This window comes from Arvicanthis niloticus, chromosome 14 (genome assembly GCF_011762505.2).
Source record: "Arvicanthis niloticus isolate mArvNil1 chromosome 14, mArvNil1.pat.X, whole genome shotgun sequence".
In the NCBI taxonomy this organism is placed as follows: domain Eukaryota; kingdom Metazoa; phylum Chordata; class Mammalia; order Rodentia; family Muridae; genus Arvicanthis; species Arvicanthis niloticus.
The window spans coordinates 45,589,688-45,603,818 of record NC_047671.1 but is presented as its reverse complement, the minus strand read 5'-3'; the positions used below and the strand labels follow the sequence as shown (position 1 = coordinate 45,603,818).

The 14,131-nt window shown below is 48.7% G+C and overlaps 1 protein-coding gene across 1 annotated transcript; it reads left to right on the top strand.

Moving 5' to 3' along the window:
- Positions 1-4,882: 4,882 nt before the first annotated feature.
- Positions 4,883-6,376, top strand: Pou4f3 (POU class 4 homeobox 3). Its single transcript, XM_034518236.2, has 2 exons — positions 4,883-5,081; positions 5,407-6,376. Exons 1-2 carry the CDS (start codon positions 4,962-4,964, stop codon positions 6,301-6,303), a joined length of 1,017 nt encoding a protein of 338 aa, XP_034374127.1. The 5' UTR covers positions 4,883-4,961; the 3' UTR covers positions 6,304-6,376.
- Positions 6,377-14,131: the final 7,755 nt, after the last annotated feature.

The window sequence follows — 14,131 nt, the reverse complement described above, 5'->3', positions numbered from 1 at the left end:
TCAGATACCTGATAGAAACAACTTAAGAGAAGATTTATTTTGTATCCAGTATCAGAGGTTTCCCTTAGTGTGAGAGAGTCAGGGTAAAGCACTTTAGGCTGTGCTGGGTCAGGAGGTGGAGAAAGGAGAATGCTAGCCCCTGTTGACTTTCCCTCTTTAACCCATTTATTCCAGCAGGGTCCACAAGCCATGGGGACAGCACTACCTATGTTCAAGATGAATCGTCCTCCACAACCCCCCCCCCCTTACTTAATCCTCACACTCACAGGTTGATCTCACCAGTCTTTCAGGTAATTCTAAATATAGTCAAGTTGACAAGGAGGATTAACCATCACAGCCCTTGTCAAAATCGCTGAGTCTGAGTTTGTGTGCTCTATTTTAAGAAACTGGAGTTGCTTTTTATTCATACTAATGTTGAAAGCCATTAGCCCACAAGAAAATGTCCCTGTCACTGCCTTGTATCTCTCTGGAGAACTTGGTGCTCTGAGTCCTGACTTATGTAGTAACCACACTTCTTGTCAAACTCTTAAGAGTTTGGTTTCTTTCTTTTTTCTTTCCTTCTTCCTTCCTTCCTTCCTTCCTTCCTTCCTTCCTTCCTTCCTTCCTTCCTTTCTTCCCTCCTTCATTTTTTTGAGATAGGGTCTCACTTATGTAGCCCTGGCTGTCCTGGAACTCACTATGTAGATCAGGCTGGCCTCGAACTCACAGAAATCCACCTGCCTCTGCCCCTTCAAGTGCCACTATACCTGCCTTAAACCCTAAGATTTTGAAACAGTGCCTCTGTATCTACAGAACCTGCCATGAAATCCAGCTAGCAGTGGGTATTTCAGAGGCCTCATAGAATGAAATATGTGACTCTTTTGGTGCCCTTGGCTGAACCCTGAGATTATTTTGGACTCCATGGGTATAGGGCATTCGTTATTTATTTGTTGTTCTAGGTAGGGTCCCCATTATATAGCTTTAGCTGATCTTGAACTCTTGATGTAGGCCAGACTGGCCTCCCACCTGCCCTCTATGTGTGTTTTAATTACGACATAATGCATGGTATAAGCATACATTCCGTAGTTCACCGCAGGCCAATCTCTCTTGCATGTACCAACTACAGGTACTGGCTGACTGGGTTTTATTAGATTTTCATCTAATTGAATTTAAGTTTGTAAGTTCTGAAAAGTGCATTTTAAAGCCTATCTTGTACTTCCATCCTTTCTAAAAAAAAAAAAAAAAAAAAATCTATTATTTTATGTGTATGGGTGTTTTGTATGTATATATGTTTGTGTACCACCTGTGTGAAGTGCCTCCGGGGGCCAGAAAAGGACATCATCAGATTCCCTGAGACTGGAATTAACAAATAATTCTCAGCCACCATGTGGGTGCTGGGAACTGAACTTGGGTCTTCTTAGCTTCAGGGTCACTGCTCCAGCCCCAGTACTTGCTTTTTCTGTTTGTTTGTTTGTTTGTTGTCCCCTTGTCATCATATGTCCTGTCCCTCTGACCCCTGCCCCCTCCCTCACCCTCACCGATTTTTCCCAGTCTTATCTAAAGACCTTAATAAGGCTTGTGATGTGACAGAAAACATTTGATAAAGGAGATCCACATCATCTTTTTACAGGTCCTTTAAAAAGCCAAGTAAGTACATGTATGACCACACTTAATTGATTTTTAAAATTTCAGCTCCTTCCTGTAGCTGGGTGTCTTTGCATGTACTTTCACTCTGTCTCCATCAATAGGTTAGCGTTCAGACAAGGCCATAATCAGCTTTTCTAAGAGTCATCTCCAGCAATAATTATTCAGGCCTTATTATTAATTATTATTTAATATTTAATTAATTGATTAATATTTTTATTAATTATTAGTTTTATTTTATTGTTTGCTTTGTTTTCTTTAAGATCTCACATAGCCCAAGCTGGCCTTGAACTCTGTCTGTCATCAATGTGAGTATACAACTCCCAGTTTCCTCCACCCACATCCCAAGTGCTGAGGTCACAGGTGTGGACAACCACATTTATCTTACAGATTTACAATGGTTTGATGGCCTTTTCTGATGCTATAGAATAAAGAAAATGTATTTGTTAGAATGTAAAGAAGAAAAAATGGTTCCCTTGAAATTTGCATTTCTTATCTTTCAGGCTAATTGATGGTTGACTTCCAACCACGTTGACTATAGCACTGTATAAAAGATTAATTTAAAAATGTGACACAAAAATAAATATTCAAAATGCACACACACACACACACACATGCATGTGTACATGCACACACAGAGGCTGGTTTTACTGTTAGGTGTCAGCTTACTACTGACCATTGCTAGTAGACCTTATGGGAAGAAAAGACAGGAGGGTGTTTTCTAGGGGCCTGAGGGAGGTGGTCGTATTGTCCTGGTCAATATTTTTTAATGACTTATCTATTTTTATTCTATGTGCATATATGTCTGTTTGACAGTATTGGATCCCCTGAAACTGTAGTTACGGGCTGCAATGTGGGTGTTGGGAATTGAACTCAGGTCCTCTGGAAGATCAGCCAGTGCTCTTAACCACTGAGCCATCTCTCCAGCCCCGCCTAGTCAGTATTTTCTAAGTCCATGTGTGACAGAGGAGTGGAAGAGGATGGGTGTGAATGAGTCTTTCCCAAGTATTTGTCTTCACAAATTATGGCACAAAAAAGCGACCCTTAAGAGGCTCCATGGGACCAAGCAAAATATAGTCCAGTACCTCCATGTTTGTGCCCCGTCCTTTTGGACTCCACCCTGGGCAGGAAACAAGACTGAGGAGTCTTAAAAGCTAGTGGGAGATAAAATCATACATGTTTGACTTCTGGGGACTTGAGGGGCTTGTGTTGTGGCACAAAGCTAGTACGGAAGGGGAGGAACAGTTCACATCTGCAGAAAGACCACATTCCTGGAGGGACTGCAGGCTGCTCTACAGGTTAAAGAAGAGGTGCTAACATTTGTTCCATCCTTTCACCGTGCCAGACACCATTTCAAGTGCTTACCACCAAGTAATCCTCACTACACTGGGGAAAACTATTGCCTCCTGTGTACAGATGGGCACTGCGATCTAGAGGCTTCAAGATGACTGTGTCCTGGTCAGCAGAAGCAGAGGCAGGAGTGTGCTTTGAGTCTGATGGCAGCCTGCTTTGGGTTGTGAAGAAGTGTCCTGAATACTAGATGCTTTATGACTTTAAATCCTCCTCCTCCTCCCCCTCCTCCTCTCCCTCCTCTTCCTCTCCCTCCTCTTCCTCCTCTTCCTCATCATCATCCAAGACCTAAGGAAGCTACTGGAGTGCCATTTCGGTTGGCTTCCCTCACATAGTTTTTTGTTTTTGTTGTGTTTGTTTGTCTGTTTTTGCCGCATCAAGGAAGGACCTAGCTGTGCTTTGGAATAAGTAGAGAAAGGACTGGCTGGTGGTCCTGAGGAAAGAGGAGAGCCAGGTCTGTATAGGGTGTCGTCTTAGACAGCATTCATCCCTAGGGCCTAGACTTTCCACAGGGTGCCCCCTCGGTGTTAAGGTTCAGGGAAACCCAGCACTCGAGCACGGAGACAGTGCTGCGGGACACAGCTGGGCAGGAAGAATTTCTCTTCCAACCCGAAGGCAGCTCTCCAGCGGCCACGGTCCCAGGATTCCCCATCCATTATTCATGGTGTTTATTAGCTCCCAGGAAGGGAGAGGAAAGAAGGGGAGGAGGCTAAGGAAATAGGGGACACAGGGGGTGGGGCAGAGCCAAATTTAGGACCCTTAAGTCGGGGAACTTCCTAAAGGAAGAAGAGGAGAAGAGGAGACTAAGAAGTGGAGAGCCCCAAGTCAGACGTGGGGTTGGTGCCAAATCAGTGAGTGGATGTGTCATGTGCTCATAGCTAGGAGACCTTGAGCTAACTCATTTGGCTCTTGTTTTCTTCGCTTGTCTAGTGGGCTAGCAGTAGCTACTCGGTAGTGTCTAGAACTTAGGTCCTATAAACTAATTCAATACTTTCTCAATATCGAGCGCTCAATACTTTCTTGATGATGATGATGATGATGTCTGAATTGTCTCGCACAAATTAGTAGTTCAAAAATGATAGCTGTTGTAACAGGTTTGGGGCTGCTAAGTGGTGCCTCTCAGAAGTATGGAGAAGTATTGCCCAAGGCTAGGCCGGCAGTCCTCAACTGTTTCTTAGCAAGCTTTCTTGGTCTACGGGGCCGGCCGGGGAGGAAAAAGGGAGTGGGCCAAGTTCGGTTTCTCAAATGAAAGGAGAAAGGGTTAGGAAAAAGCCGCAGGCTTGTGGATCAGGAAGACCTTAATGCCCTTTCTTCTGCCCAGGCCCACAGAGAAGGGGACTATCACCCGATGCTCATTCTGGTAGCCTCTGGTCCTTGCCCAGGCCGGTTTCTGAGTTTGGAGGCACCTCTTCGATATGCATCAGGATGCAGGCTTTGAACTTCAAACCCTCGGAAATGGCCAGTTTGCCGAGTGTGTGTGTGTGTGTGTGTGTGTGTGTGTGTGTGTGTGTTGGGAGCTTGAGTCTGCCCTTTAATTCAGGCAGTTCGAGCTGGGACAGGACAGGACAGAGGTTTAGGACTTTGTGCAAAGAAGTCCAGGAGGAAGAAGAAAGAATCTGTAAAGTCTGGCAGGCTGGAGCCAGGTGGGGCGGGGCGGACAGGAAGAGGCCCTGCCAGGCCGGAGTATAAATGCTGTGGAGGGGGCGGCCGCATCAGGCACAGAGTGGCGCGCCGAGACCTGCGGTCCCGCCTTGCCTCCCGGGCCGCCCCTGTGAGTCCCGGGCGCGTGTGCACGCCTGCGCGTGCCCGGGCCCTTCCTGGCAGACTGCTTGTAAGATGAGTGAAGAAGCAGGTGGGGGAGAGGGCAGGCAGCAAGCGAGAGGGCGAGGGGAGCGCTGGCGCTGAGCGGCGCTCACTTGGAGCGCGGAGAGCTAGCAAGACGAGCTTGATTCCATGTCCCCCGCTGCCTCCCTGCCAGACTCCCGAAGATGATGGCCATGAACGCCAAGCAGCCTTTCGGCATGCACCCCGTACTGCAAGAACCCAAATTCTCCAGCCTGCACTCCGGCTCTGAGGCCATGCGCCGAGTTTGTCTCCCAGCCCCGCAGGTACGTAGCGGAGCATAATTACCGCTCTAAGGCACATTTTTTGACAGGCACTAGCTTCATGTTTTTTTCATGTCGCCCAGAACAATCGCCGCTGTCTGAACCCCTCGCCTTGTCTCCCCCGCGCTCTCTCGCGGCGCTCTCTCTCTCTCTTTCTCTCTCATTCATGTCTCTGATCCACACGTCTGTTCCAACAGAGAGGCTGCCTCCGTATTAATTTTTATGACCTGGGCTTTGAGGAGAAGCATCTCGGTTGCTTGAAAATGTGTTTTAATCCTGAGTTGACAGTATTCCCCACTGACCGTGCTGTGCGCCTTCTCGCTTGCAGCTGCAGGGTAATATATTTGGAAGCTTTGATGAGAGCCTGCTGGCACGCGCCGAAGCTCTGGCGGCGGTGGATATCGTCTCCCACGGCAAGAACCATCCGTTCAAGCCCGACGCCACCTACCATACCATGAGCAGCGTGCCCTGCACGTCCACCTCGCCCACGGTGCCCATCTCCCACCCGGCTGCACTCACCTCGCACCCGCACCACGCGGTACATCAGGGCCTCGAGGGCGACTTACTGGAGCACATCTCGCCCACGCTGAGCGTGAGCGGCCTAGGGGCCCCGGAGCACTCGGTGATGCCGGCGCAGATCCACCCGCATCATCTAGGCGCCATGGGCTCCTTGCATCAGGCCATGGGCATGAGTCACCCGCATGCCGTAGCACCTCACAGTGCCATGCCCGCGTGTCTCAGCGATGTGGAGTCAGACCCTCGAGAGCTGGAAGCGTTCGCCGAGCGCTTCAAGCAGAGGCGCATCAAGTTGGGGGTAACCCAGGCGGACGTGGGCGCGGCTTTAGCCAATCTTAAGATCCCCGGCGTTGGCTCGCTCAGCCAGAGCACCATCTGCAGGTTCGAGTCTCTTACTCTGTCGCACAACAACATGATCGCGCTCAAGCCGGTCCTCCAGGCCTGGCTGGAGGAGGCAGAGGCCGCCTACCGAGAGAAGAACAGCAAGCCGGAGCTCTTCAACGGCAGTGAGCGGAAGCGCAAACGCACGTCCATCGCCGCGCCAGAGAAGCGCTCACTCGAAGCCTATTTCGCCATCCAGCCGCGTCCTTCATCCGAGAAGATTGCAGCCATCGCTGAGAAACTGGACCTTAAAAAGAATGTGGTGAGGGTCTGGTTCTGTAACCAGAGACAGAAACAGAAACGAATGAAGTACTCTGCTGTCCACTGATTGCGGCGGGTGCGGCGTCCGAAGGAGCCTGGAGAGCCTAGTGGTATCGCCCCCTTCCGATGGGAGGGGACGTTACGGGACACTCCAGGGTGTTTCCTGGCAGGTCAGGCTCTTTCCCCCGCGAGTCACAGACTTTCCCCCTTTGTCCCGCTTAATTGCCTCCTGGCCATATTTTCCTCCCTTTTCTCTCTGTTCCCACCAAAAAAAAGAAAAAAGTTATGGCGCTAGGAGAAAAAAAAAATATTTTTTTTTTTTTCAAGAGAAAGCAAGGCGGGACGTTGTGCTGTCCGCGGTGCTGAAACTCGGCCTTGCTCCTGAGACCGCAGGACCTCAGGGCTGTATCCCTGAAGCATACGGGCTAGTGAATTGACCTGGCCATCCGACCGCAAGGAGAAAGTACCACTTTTTGGCTAGGCATCATTAGGTAAGGGCGAAGGTAAGGAAAGGAGCGATAGATAATGATATAAAGTCTAGGATATTTAAGTGGGACACAAACATGGAGATTAATTTATTAGAGTATATAAAACACATGTTTCCAAAGGATAGCCTTATAATAATTCCCTTCTGCGCCTAAATTCTTCCCATTGTATCGGTTGGTTTACCGTACATTCTCATAAGTAGCATGGGTTAAGTTCAGGGACAGTGTGCGAGGTGTTGGGAGTTTTGGGTTGTTGGGAGTCAGTAGGATTTTCAGCAAAGTGGGCCCAACCCAGACTGAAAACACTTGCGTTGTCTTCTTGGCTGTTGGTGAACAGAGGCCAACTCTGGCGACCTCCAGGAATTTGAGGAGTATTTGCCTTCTGGAGGGGCGGGGTTGGTGGTTTCAGTTCAGACCAGCTGAAGAAGATTCCCTCATATCAGCTCACTGCTCTCTTCAGAAGAATGTCGGCCTAGTGTCCCCAAGTGACTGTAACTTCAGGAATCATATGCAAATCCTTCCAACACATCTAACCTAACTGTTGCACTTTTATGACTGTGGCTGCTGGCATAGCTAGTTCTTGTTACTTATTAAACTCTGCGTTGCATTCCCTGCCCGGCTTTGTGTGTCTCTTGTGGACGGTCTGGTATACTTTTGAGCAGCGCAAGAGCGGGACCACAGAACTGGACCCTTCTCCCTGCAGCCACAGTTCCTGAGCGTTTTTATTTTTCGTTGCTTCATGTAGTTTGTGTGTTGCTGTGTGACCTTTGGTTTCATTTCTGGAATAGATACAAATAAAACATTGCGTTTCTTCTCTTTATCCCTTATAATACTTCTAAAATAAATGCTTTATTTTTCAACCTGAATTGCAATCGTTTTCCTTTCCTGGTGCTAAAGATAAACTCGAAAACTCGTCTCTCTTCCCCACTCCCTTCTCAGGCACTCTCACACCCTTACTACAAACTCAAGGGGATCCCTGGCTTCCACTCTCTGGATCTGCAATGTCTTCAAAGGCAATTGCCTCTACTTGCTGATGCTAAACTATCACACTATTCTCTTAACTTGGAAACTTGGAAACCTGGCTGATTGGGAGTTCAAACTCCAATCCTTCCACTCAAAAGCTAAATCACCTTGGGGCTAGTTTCCTAACTTTTCAATATCTCCTGGTCAATACTGTTGGTCTACAGAAGAAAGGCCCTGTTGTGCTCAAGACTGGATAAAACTATTTATTGAAGGTGTCTGATAGGGGGTGTGTGACACTTTATAAGAAAAATACAATTTATAAGGATTCAAACAGCTGCAGAGATGAGGCAACAGAGGTAAAGGCGGGGGTGGGGGACCAATTCTTCCGACAGAATATCGGAACCTCTTCCAAATTTCTTCATTTGAAATTGTCATCCAAAGATCATCACAGAATAGTGTGTCTTGGCAGAGGGATTGATATGCCTGTTGCAAAATACCTATCAGTGCTCCGCACCCAGCAGATGCCAGCAAATGTAGTGCCTTTCTTTCTTTCCACTCTATATGAACGGAAACTTTTCGAATGCTTGTGAGTCTTAGAAACACGTTTGTGGTTTAAAAAAATTAATGCTACAGGACCAGGAGTCGTCTGCACATTTCCCGGGTGCGTCTTCAAAGAGCTCTGGCTCCTCTGCCTCTGGCCCGAAATTCCGAGTAAAGCAGGCTTTGGTTCCGCGTCCCGTTCCCTCGCAGCCACATCCCTCTCCTCAACTGCTGTAAAAGCAAACTTGTGGATAGCCCCCAGTTCCTCAGGCCGCAGCCCCCTCGCACCCGGCTTGCGCAACCACCCCAGCAATTCTTCCACCTCCCTCTCCATCGGTGTCCTTTAATAATAAATGCCCTTATGCCATTACATTATATTGTGGGTTTTGAAAATTTAAAATACGGCTGATGCAATATTAATTGCCTATAGTGGTATAAAACACAGGGCCGGAGCCCAGCCGGGTTGCAGACGAGGCGGCCGAGAACGTCCCGCGCCGAAGCGAAGCGCTCCAGAAAGGCGCGCCTTTGCCGGCTGCTGGGTTTCCTGAAGGTAAGAGCTCTCAAACTTTTTTTTTTCCCCAAGAAAGATACTGGTTTTCATCTGTATCAACTTTTCGAAGTTTCCCTGCTGTTACTCAATTAACTTTTAAAAGATTAACCACCGCAAAAGTTTGCAAGAATTTTTTTTTTTTTTTTTTTTTTTTTTGGAACGCACTGGGTTAAGAGTTCGAACCGCGCTTCTACTCCTCTTGGCGTTGCGGTGCCCCGCTTGGGTGAAGTACCTTGACCAGTTTCTACCTGCGGGCGGGAGCAGAGGCCCAGTCTGTAAAGCGCCCCACCCTCTCCCTCCTGCTGAGTGCTCCCGGCAGGCGCCGCTGTCTCTCCCCTTTGGCTTGTCCAGGAAGTCAGGGAAGATGTGGTTTCCCCAGGATAGTACAGTGGCCTCTGACACTGTCCGATGGAGACACAGACCCTGAGGGAGGGGAGGGGGTGACAGCAGATTGGGGTTCTCACTGGCATAGTTTGCATCAGTTGGGCCATTTTCTAACACTGTGACCCCGGGCAAGGCACATCGCTTCAGCTTTTGCCTATAATGACGTTTAACTAATTTGAAAAGTAATCTGAGTGCCCATGTCAAGAGCTTCTGGAGCAGATTTTTCTGTTTTGATTCCCCCACTAACTTGCAACATTCACAATTCAAGCCCCAGCTAGACTTCTTTGGCCCGCATCAAGAGAAAGTGGGGTCAATGTGCCGGGCTGTGTGAATAGAAGGCTGCTGTGGACCTCTGCAGGTGGGAGGCTTTGGATGCGTTCGGATCAGAGAAAAGGAGTTGCCTGTCTTGACAAGGGACCTTAAGTGACATGAGTCAGGCAGACACTGACTGACTGGCAGAATCGGAAGGCAGGAGTCCTGGGTTCCTTACTGTGTAATCTCTGGTCAGTGGCTTTCTCTCTGTGTGCCTGAGAGAGTCTGCTTTCCTTAGAGTTTCTTACCCAATGTTCAGCTCTGATTACGACCTGGAGTAGACTATGGACATCTGTTGAATGAATGAAATGTCAACTTTGTAAAGTGAAAACATCTCAGATTAAAACAGAGTTAACAGGAAGACAGACTACTCATGGGCACCCAGGTCAGGGTAAGGGTGGTTTGTGCTGTGTCTATTCAAAAGGGACCAGGTTCCTTTTTCCTAAAACGGACGAGGCTGTGCCTTACCCAATGGTGAGCATAACTTCCACGTGGTGTGCCTGTGACATAGAGCCCTGGAATGGTGGTGGGGGTGGGGGGGTCACAGAAAAGGAGCAGAGAGTGACATCTGCTGTGTGTGCCTGGCCATCCTGAGGCTTTCTGAGGTTTCTGATTTCCTGCCGAGAAGAAAACCGCGTTTGCTCTGCTTAGATCAAGGGCAGAGTAACTCTTCATCCTTTTACTACCCGGCTCTCGCTTCAGACTCCCCGTGCCTTTGTCTGATAAACTGAAAGACAGAACATAAGAAAAGGAAAAACTATCTCCCAGGATGGCTCTGATGATTAAATGGGATCACATTACACAAAGCAGGGTCACGACTCTTGGCAGACAAGGAGGATACTCTCTCTTTCTTCAAAACAGGAAAATGGGAGTGTCATGGGGTAAGTTCAAGGTTTTACCGTGAACTAGACTGACCTGCCTAACACTGACGCTTTGAGAGCCACAGTCTGGCCCTGTATAAAAGTGAGGGTATTGTGCCTCTGAACTGTGTTGAAACGTGGAAAGCATAAAGGAAATAGCTCTGCACCCAGTGAGTAGAAGCTACACTATTCCCTCTGGGAATTCCCTGAGAATATATTTTGTTCCCATTGGCGGAGGCCTGTCCCAGCCCCTTGACTTCCATCAGAACAAGGAGGAATGGAATTTCAGAGTCGTTGACTCCTCCCACTGTTTCCATATTTTGCCCTGAGCCAGAATGCAGGAACCTAGGATATAGCTCCTGGAGCCGCCTCGCCTCCTTCTTTTTACTTTTGAAGGTCTTGATTTGGTCCCTTCTCTTCTTGGCTTCCCCCCCCCCCCGCCCCCAGAGATGGGGTATTCTATACCCCCATGGAGCTCTTAAACTCTGTTAGCTAGTCTGCACCTCCACCTCACCTGTGTTCCCGGTACTCCCAGATAGCACCTTGTTTATTTACACAGCAGTAAACGAGGTGAGCTCCGGGAGAGCAAGTCTACCCGCCGGCTTTACGTCTGCTTCCCAGAATGCTTCCCTGGGGCTCTCAAACAGCGAGCGTCTTACACAAATGCTTTTTAGTTTGCTGAACAATAATTATATCTAAAATGTATAGAGGGCTTCCTGTATACATGACCAGTTTATGCACTTCACCAGCATTCATTTTGTAATTCCTACACACAGTGAGGAGAATGATGGATGATGGGTGGATGCACTAACGGATGCTGGGGATGGAGTCCTGGATGCTTTGTTAGACAGAGAGACAAACACGGTCTCTCTGTAGCTCCAGGTAACCTGAAACTGGCTATGTAGACTAGACTGGCTTCAAATTCTCTTTCAGGCTCCCAAAGGCCAGAAAGAGAAGTGTAGTCCTCAGTATAATTTAAATTCCATTTTACCGATAAGAACACAGAGGCACAGAAGGTGCTCACGATAAAGTGAATACAGTAGTTAGGTTGAGAAATTTAGGTAAATTTCTTTGACCTTTCTGTCCCCTGTGAGGGGGTGGGGGGCCCAAACCATGCTGGAGCAGGGAAGGAGGACTGCCTGGGATGAAGGTTGCACAGAGAGGTGGGTGAGGAGCGAGACTGCAGTGGTCCAGAATTGGCTCGGCTGCGCCCGCCCCACTCCGCCACCTCTCAGCTCCGACAGGCCGTCGGCGGTCCCTATGCAGTAGTCCTTCTGCCTCCTCCCTGTTCCTCCACCCCACCCCCGCCCCCCAAATCCGCAGGAACCAGCCGGAGACCGCCCAGGGCCAGATCCCCGGGGCGCCGCGGAGCACCCGCCTGGGCGGCAGTCAGAGCCCGCAAGGGCCCCGCGGGCGAATTAGCCTCCGGTTCGATCGCTACTTTCCGATCAGGTCAGGTTTCCCTCCGCCCTGGACGCTGCTTCCCCGGCAGCCCGGCTCCCCGGGCTCCCCCCGGGGTCGAGGGTCATGGGCGCCTCCGGAGGGGCTTCCCCTAGGCTGCAGAGCCCCTGGGCTGCAGATCTTGTGTGGTCTTACTTAGACTTCTCACCAAGACCCCGCAGCCGCTCGGTCCCAGAAGTAGTCTCCAGCCTCAGTTCAGCTGCCTTCTGGTCTGTGTAGGTGAAATTAGACAAACACCTCGCTGGTTCTCGGTTTGTTTGTTTGTTTTTTCCTTCTTTCTCCTCGCTATCACTTACTATTGCAAGGATTTTTATTTTATATTAAATCTCTGGGATTTCAAGCATAAGAATGCCAACTATTCATCCCGGGGTAACCTAAATTTTTGTTGGTTCTCTTTGGGCCTTAGTGTCATTTTGAATTACTGGCAGGAGGCACCGCCCCTCCATAGTTTTACTGTCTGGTGGAATCCCACCCGGAATCTCACCTTCTCTCTCCCTTGCTCCTCACTCTAAGCCATACTTGAGTCAGTCAGTCCGGCTCCACTCCCTACCGCTCCCCTTGCCCGAGGCTTTGCCAGGCGGTCCAGCTCTGGGCAGATGGAGTTGGTGTCCAGCTCTCATAAATCAGGACCATAAAAAGCTTACTTTCGCATGCACTCCATTTCTACCAAACCTAAACTAATTGCATAAATTCCTTTAGGCCACTCAGAGCTGCTTTCTGGGCTGGGATCTGATCAATTAGTCATTAGGTACTCCATTAGCTGGGGTTTAAGCTGCCTCATATAAATGTCTCCTGTCAATTTGCTTGTAATTGAATGAATAAAAAAGGGTACGATTATTAGCACAGAAGATCAGTGTGAGGAGAGGTCAGTTTTATTCAAATATGCTAAAAAAATGTCTGGATCTAACAACGACAATAGCAATTAGCAGACATTTAGACAGAAGTCACACCAAGAATTCCCATCTACTGAAGGAAAAGCCCTGGCCCAGAGGCACAAACCAAGCAATCTTAGTGTTAGACTCTAGTGTACCACTGTGGGAGGTTGTGTTCTCTTCCATTCTAGACATCGGAGTTTCTGTCAAATGAGGTAAATTGAAGTGATCCTTTCCCCCTCCCCTCCCCTCCCCTCCCCTCCCCTCCCCTCCCCTCCCCTCCCCTCCCCTCGCCTCCCCTTCCCCTCCCCTTTGGTCCCTTTCTCTCCCCTTCCCTCCCTTCCCCTTCCCTTTCCACCTCTCCCTTCCCCTTTGGTCCCTTCTTCTTCCCTTCCCTCCCTTCCCCTTCCTTTTCTACCTCTCCCTTCCCCCTATTCCATTTCCTACCTCAACCCCCACTCCCATCCCACACCTATGTAGCTCAGGCCAACAACTTGGATTTCTGATCTTCCTACCTGCTCCACCTCTTAAATGCTGGGACTACGGGTGTGGACCACCACACATGGCAGAGTTAAATTTTATTAAATTTACCCCCTCCAAGTGAGCCCATTTCTCCAGTAAGATGAGTTTCTCCTTGATGTACACAGGTCTGGGAAGACAGGGACACCATACTGGAGATGCTGCTGAGCACACAAGCATGGAGGGACTGGAGAGGACTCTAAGATGGCAGCCTGGATTTTCAGCTGGGAGATATTTGGAGTGGCTTTGGGGGTGTTGTTCATTGAAATGACAAGTACTACAGGAAACCAACTTAAAAGAGAAAACGTTTGTTTAACTTTTGGTTGCAATGATTTTCATCCATCCTTGGTTGGCCAAAACCCCAAACGGCACCCTGAGTGTTTCCCACCAGAGATTTAAATGACAGAAACAGAATCATCACTAGTAAACCCACTACAGAGTGCAAAAGAGCCTGGGGTTATTCACAAAGGTCTGACTTCCAGACTTACTGCCTTCAGGTTGACCCAGACAAGTCTATTGAAGTCCCAATGCCTCAGTTTCCCTAGGGCTTAAACTTGAAGACGTTGAACCAGACAATTGTTAAGTTTTGTAAAGACTCATGGGATCCCTTAATATAGTGAGGAAAATGCTCTCCCATCCAGATTTTTAAAAGACACCTTTGCAAACTCAAATAATTTGCCAGTCCAGAGTTAGATCTTAATTCTTAACAAATGACTGAGGTGCCTATTTAATATATCAAAGTGGACCTGGCCTCCAAGTTCTCCCAGCATCCCTCAGTCCTACCTGTTACAGGACATGGCTGGTATGACTCCCTATCTTAACCTTCTCCAGCCCAGGGCTGGGCTGCCCTTCCTCCACTTGCCTTTCCCTATATAACCCAGCCATTTTGATTACCTGGTCTTTTCTTCTTCTACCTTTATTTATCTTCCTTCTCTCTTGGTCTGGCTGA

What these genes read in the sequence shown, in the direction of transcription:
- Pou4f3 (XM_034518236.2), top strand. Translation starts at nt 4,962, where the DNA reads ATGATGGCCATGAACGCCAAGCAGCCTTTCGGCATGCACCCCGTACTG. An exon ending in TTTGTCTCCCAGCCCCGCAG is followed by an intron (nt 5,082 to 5,406) that starts GTACGTAGCGGA and finishes TCTCGCTTGCAG; the next exon opens with CTGCAGGGTAATATATTTGG.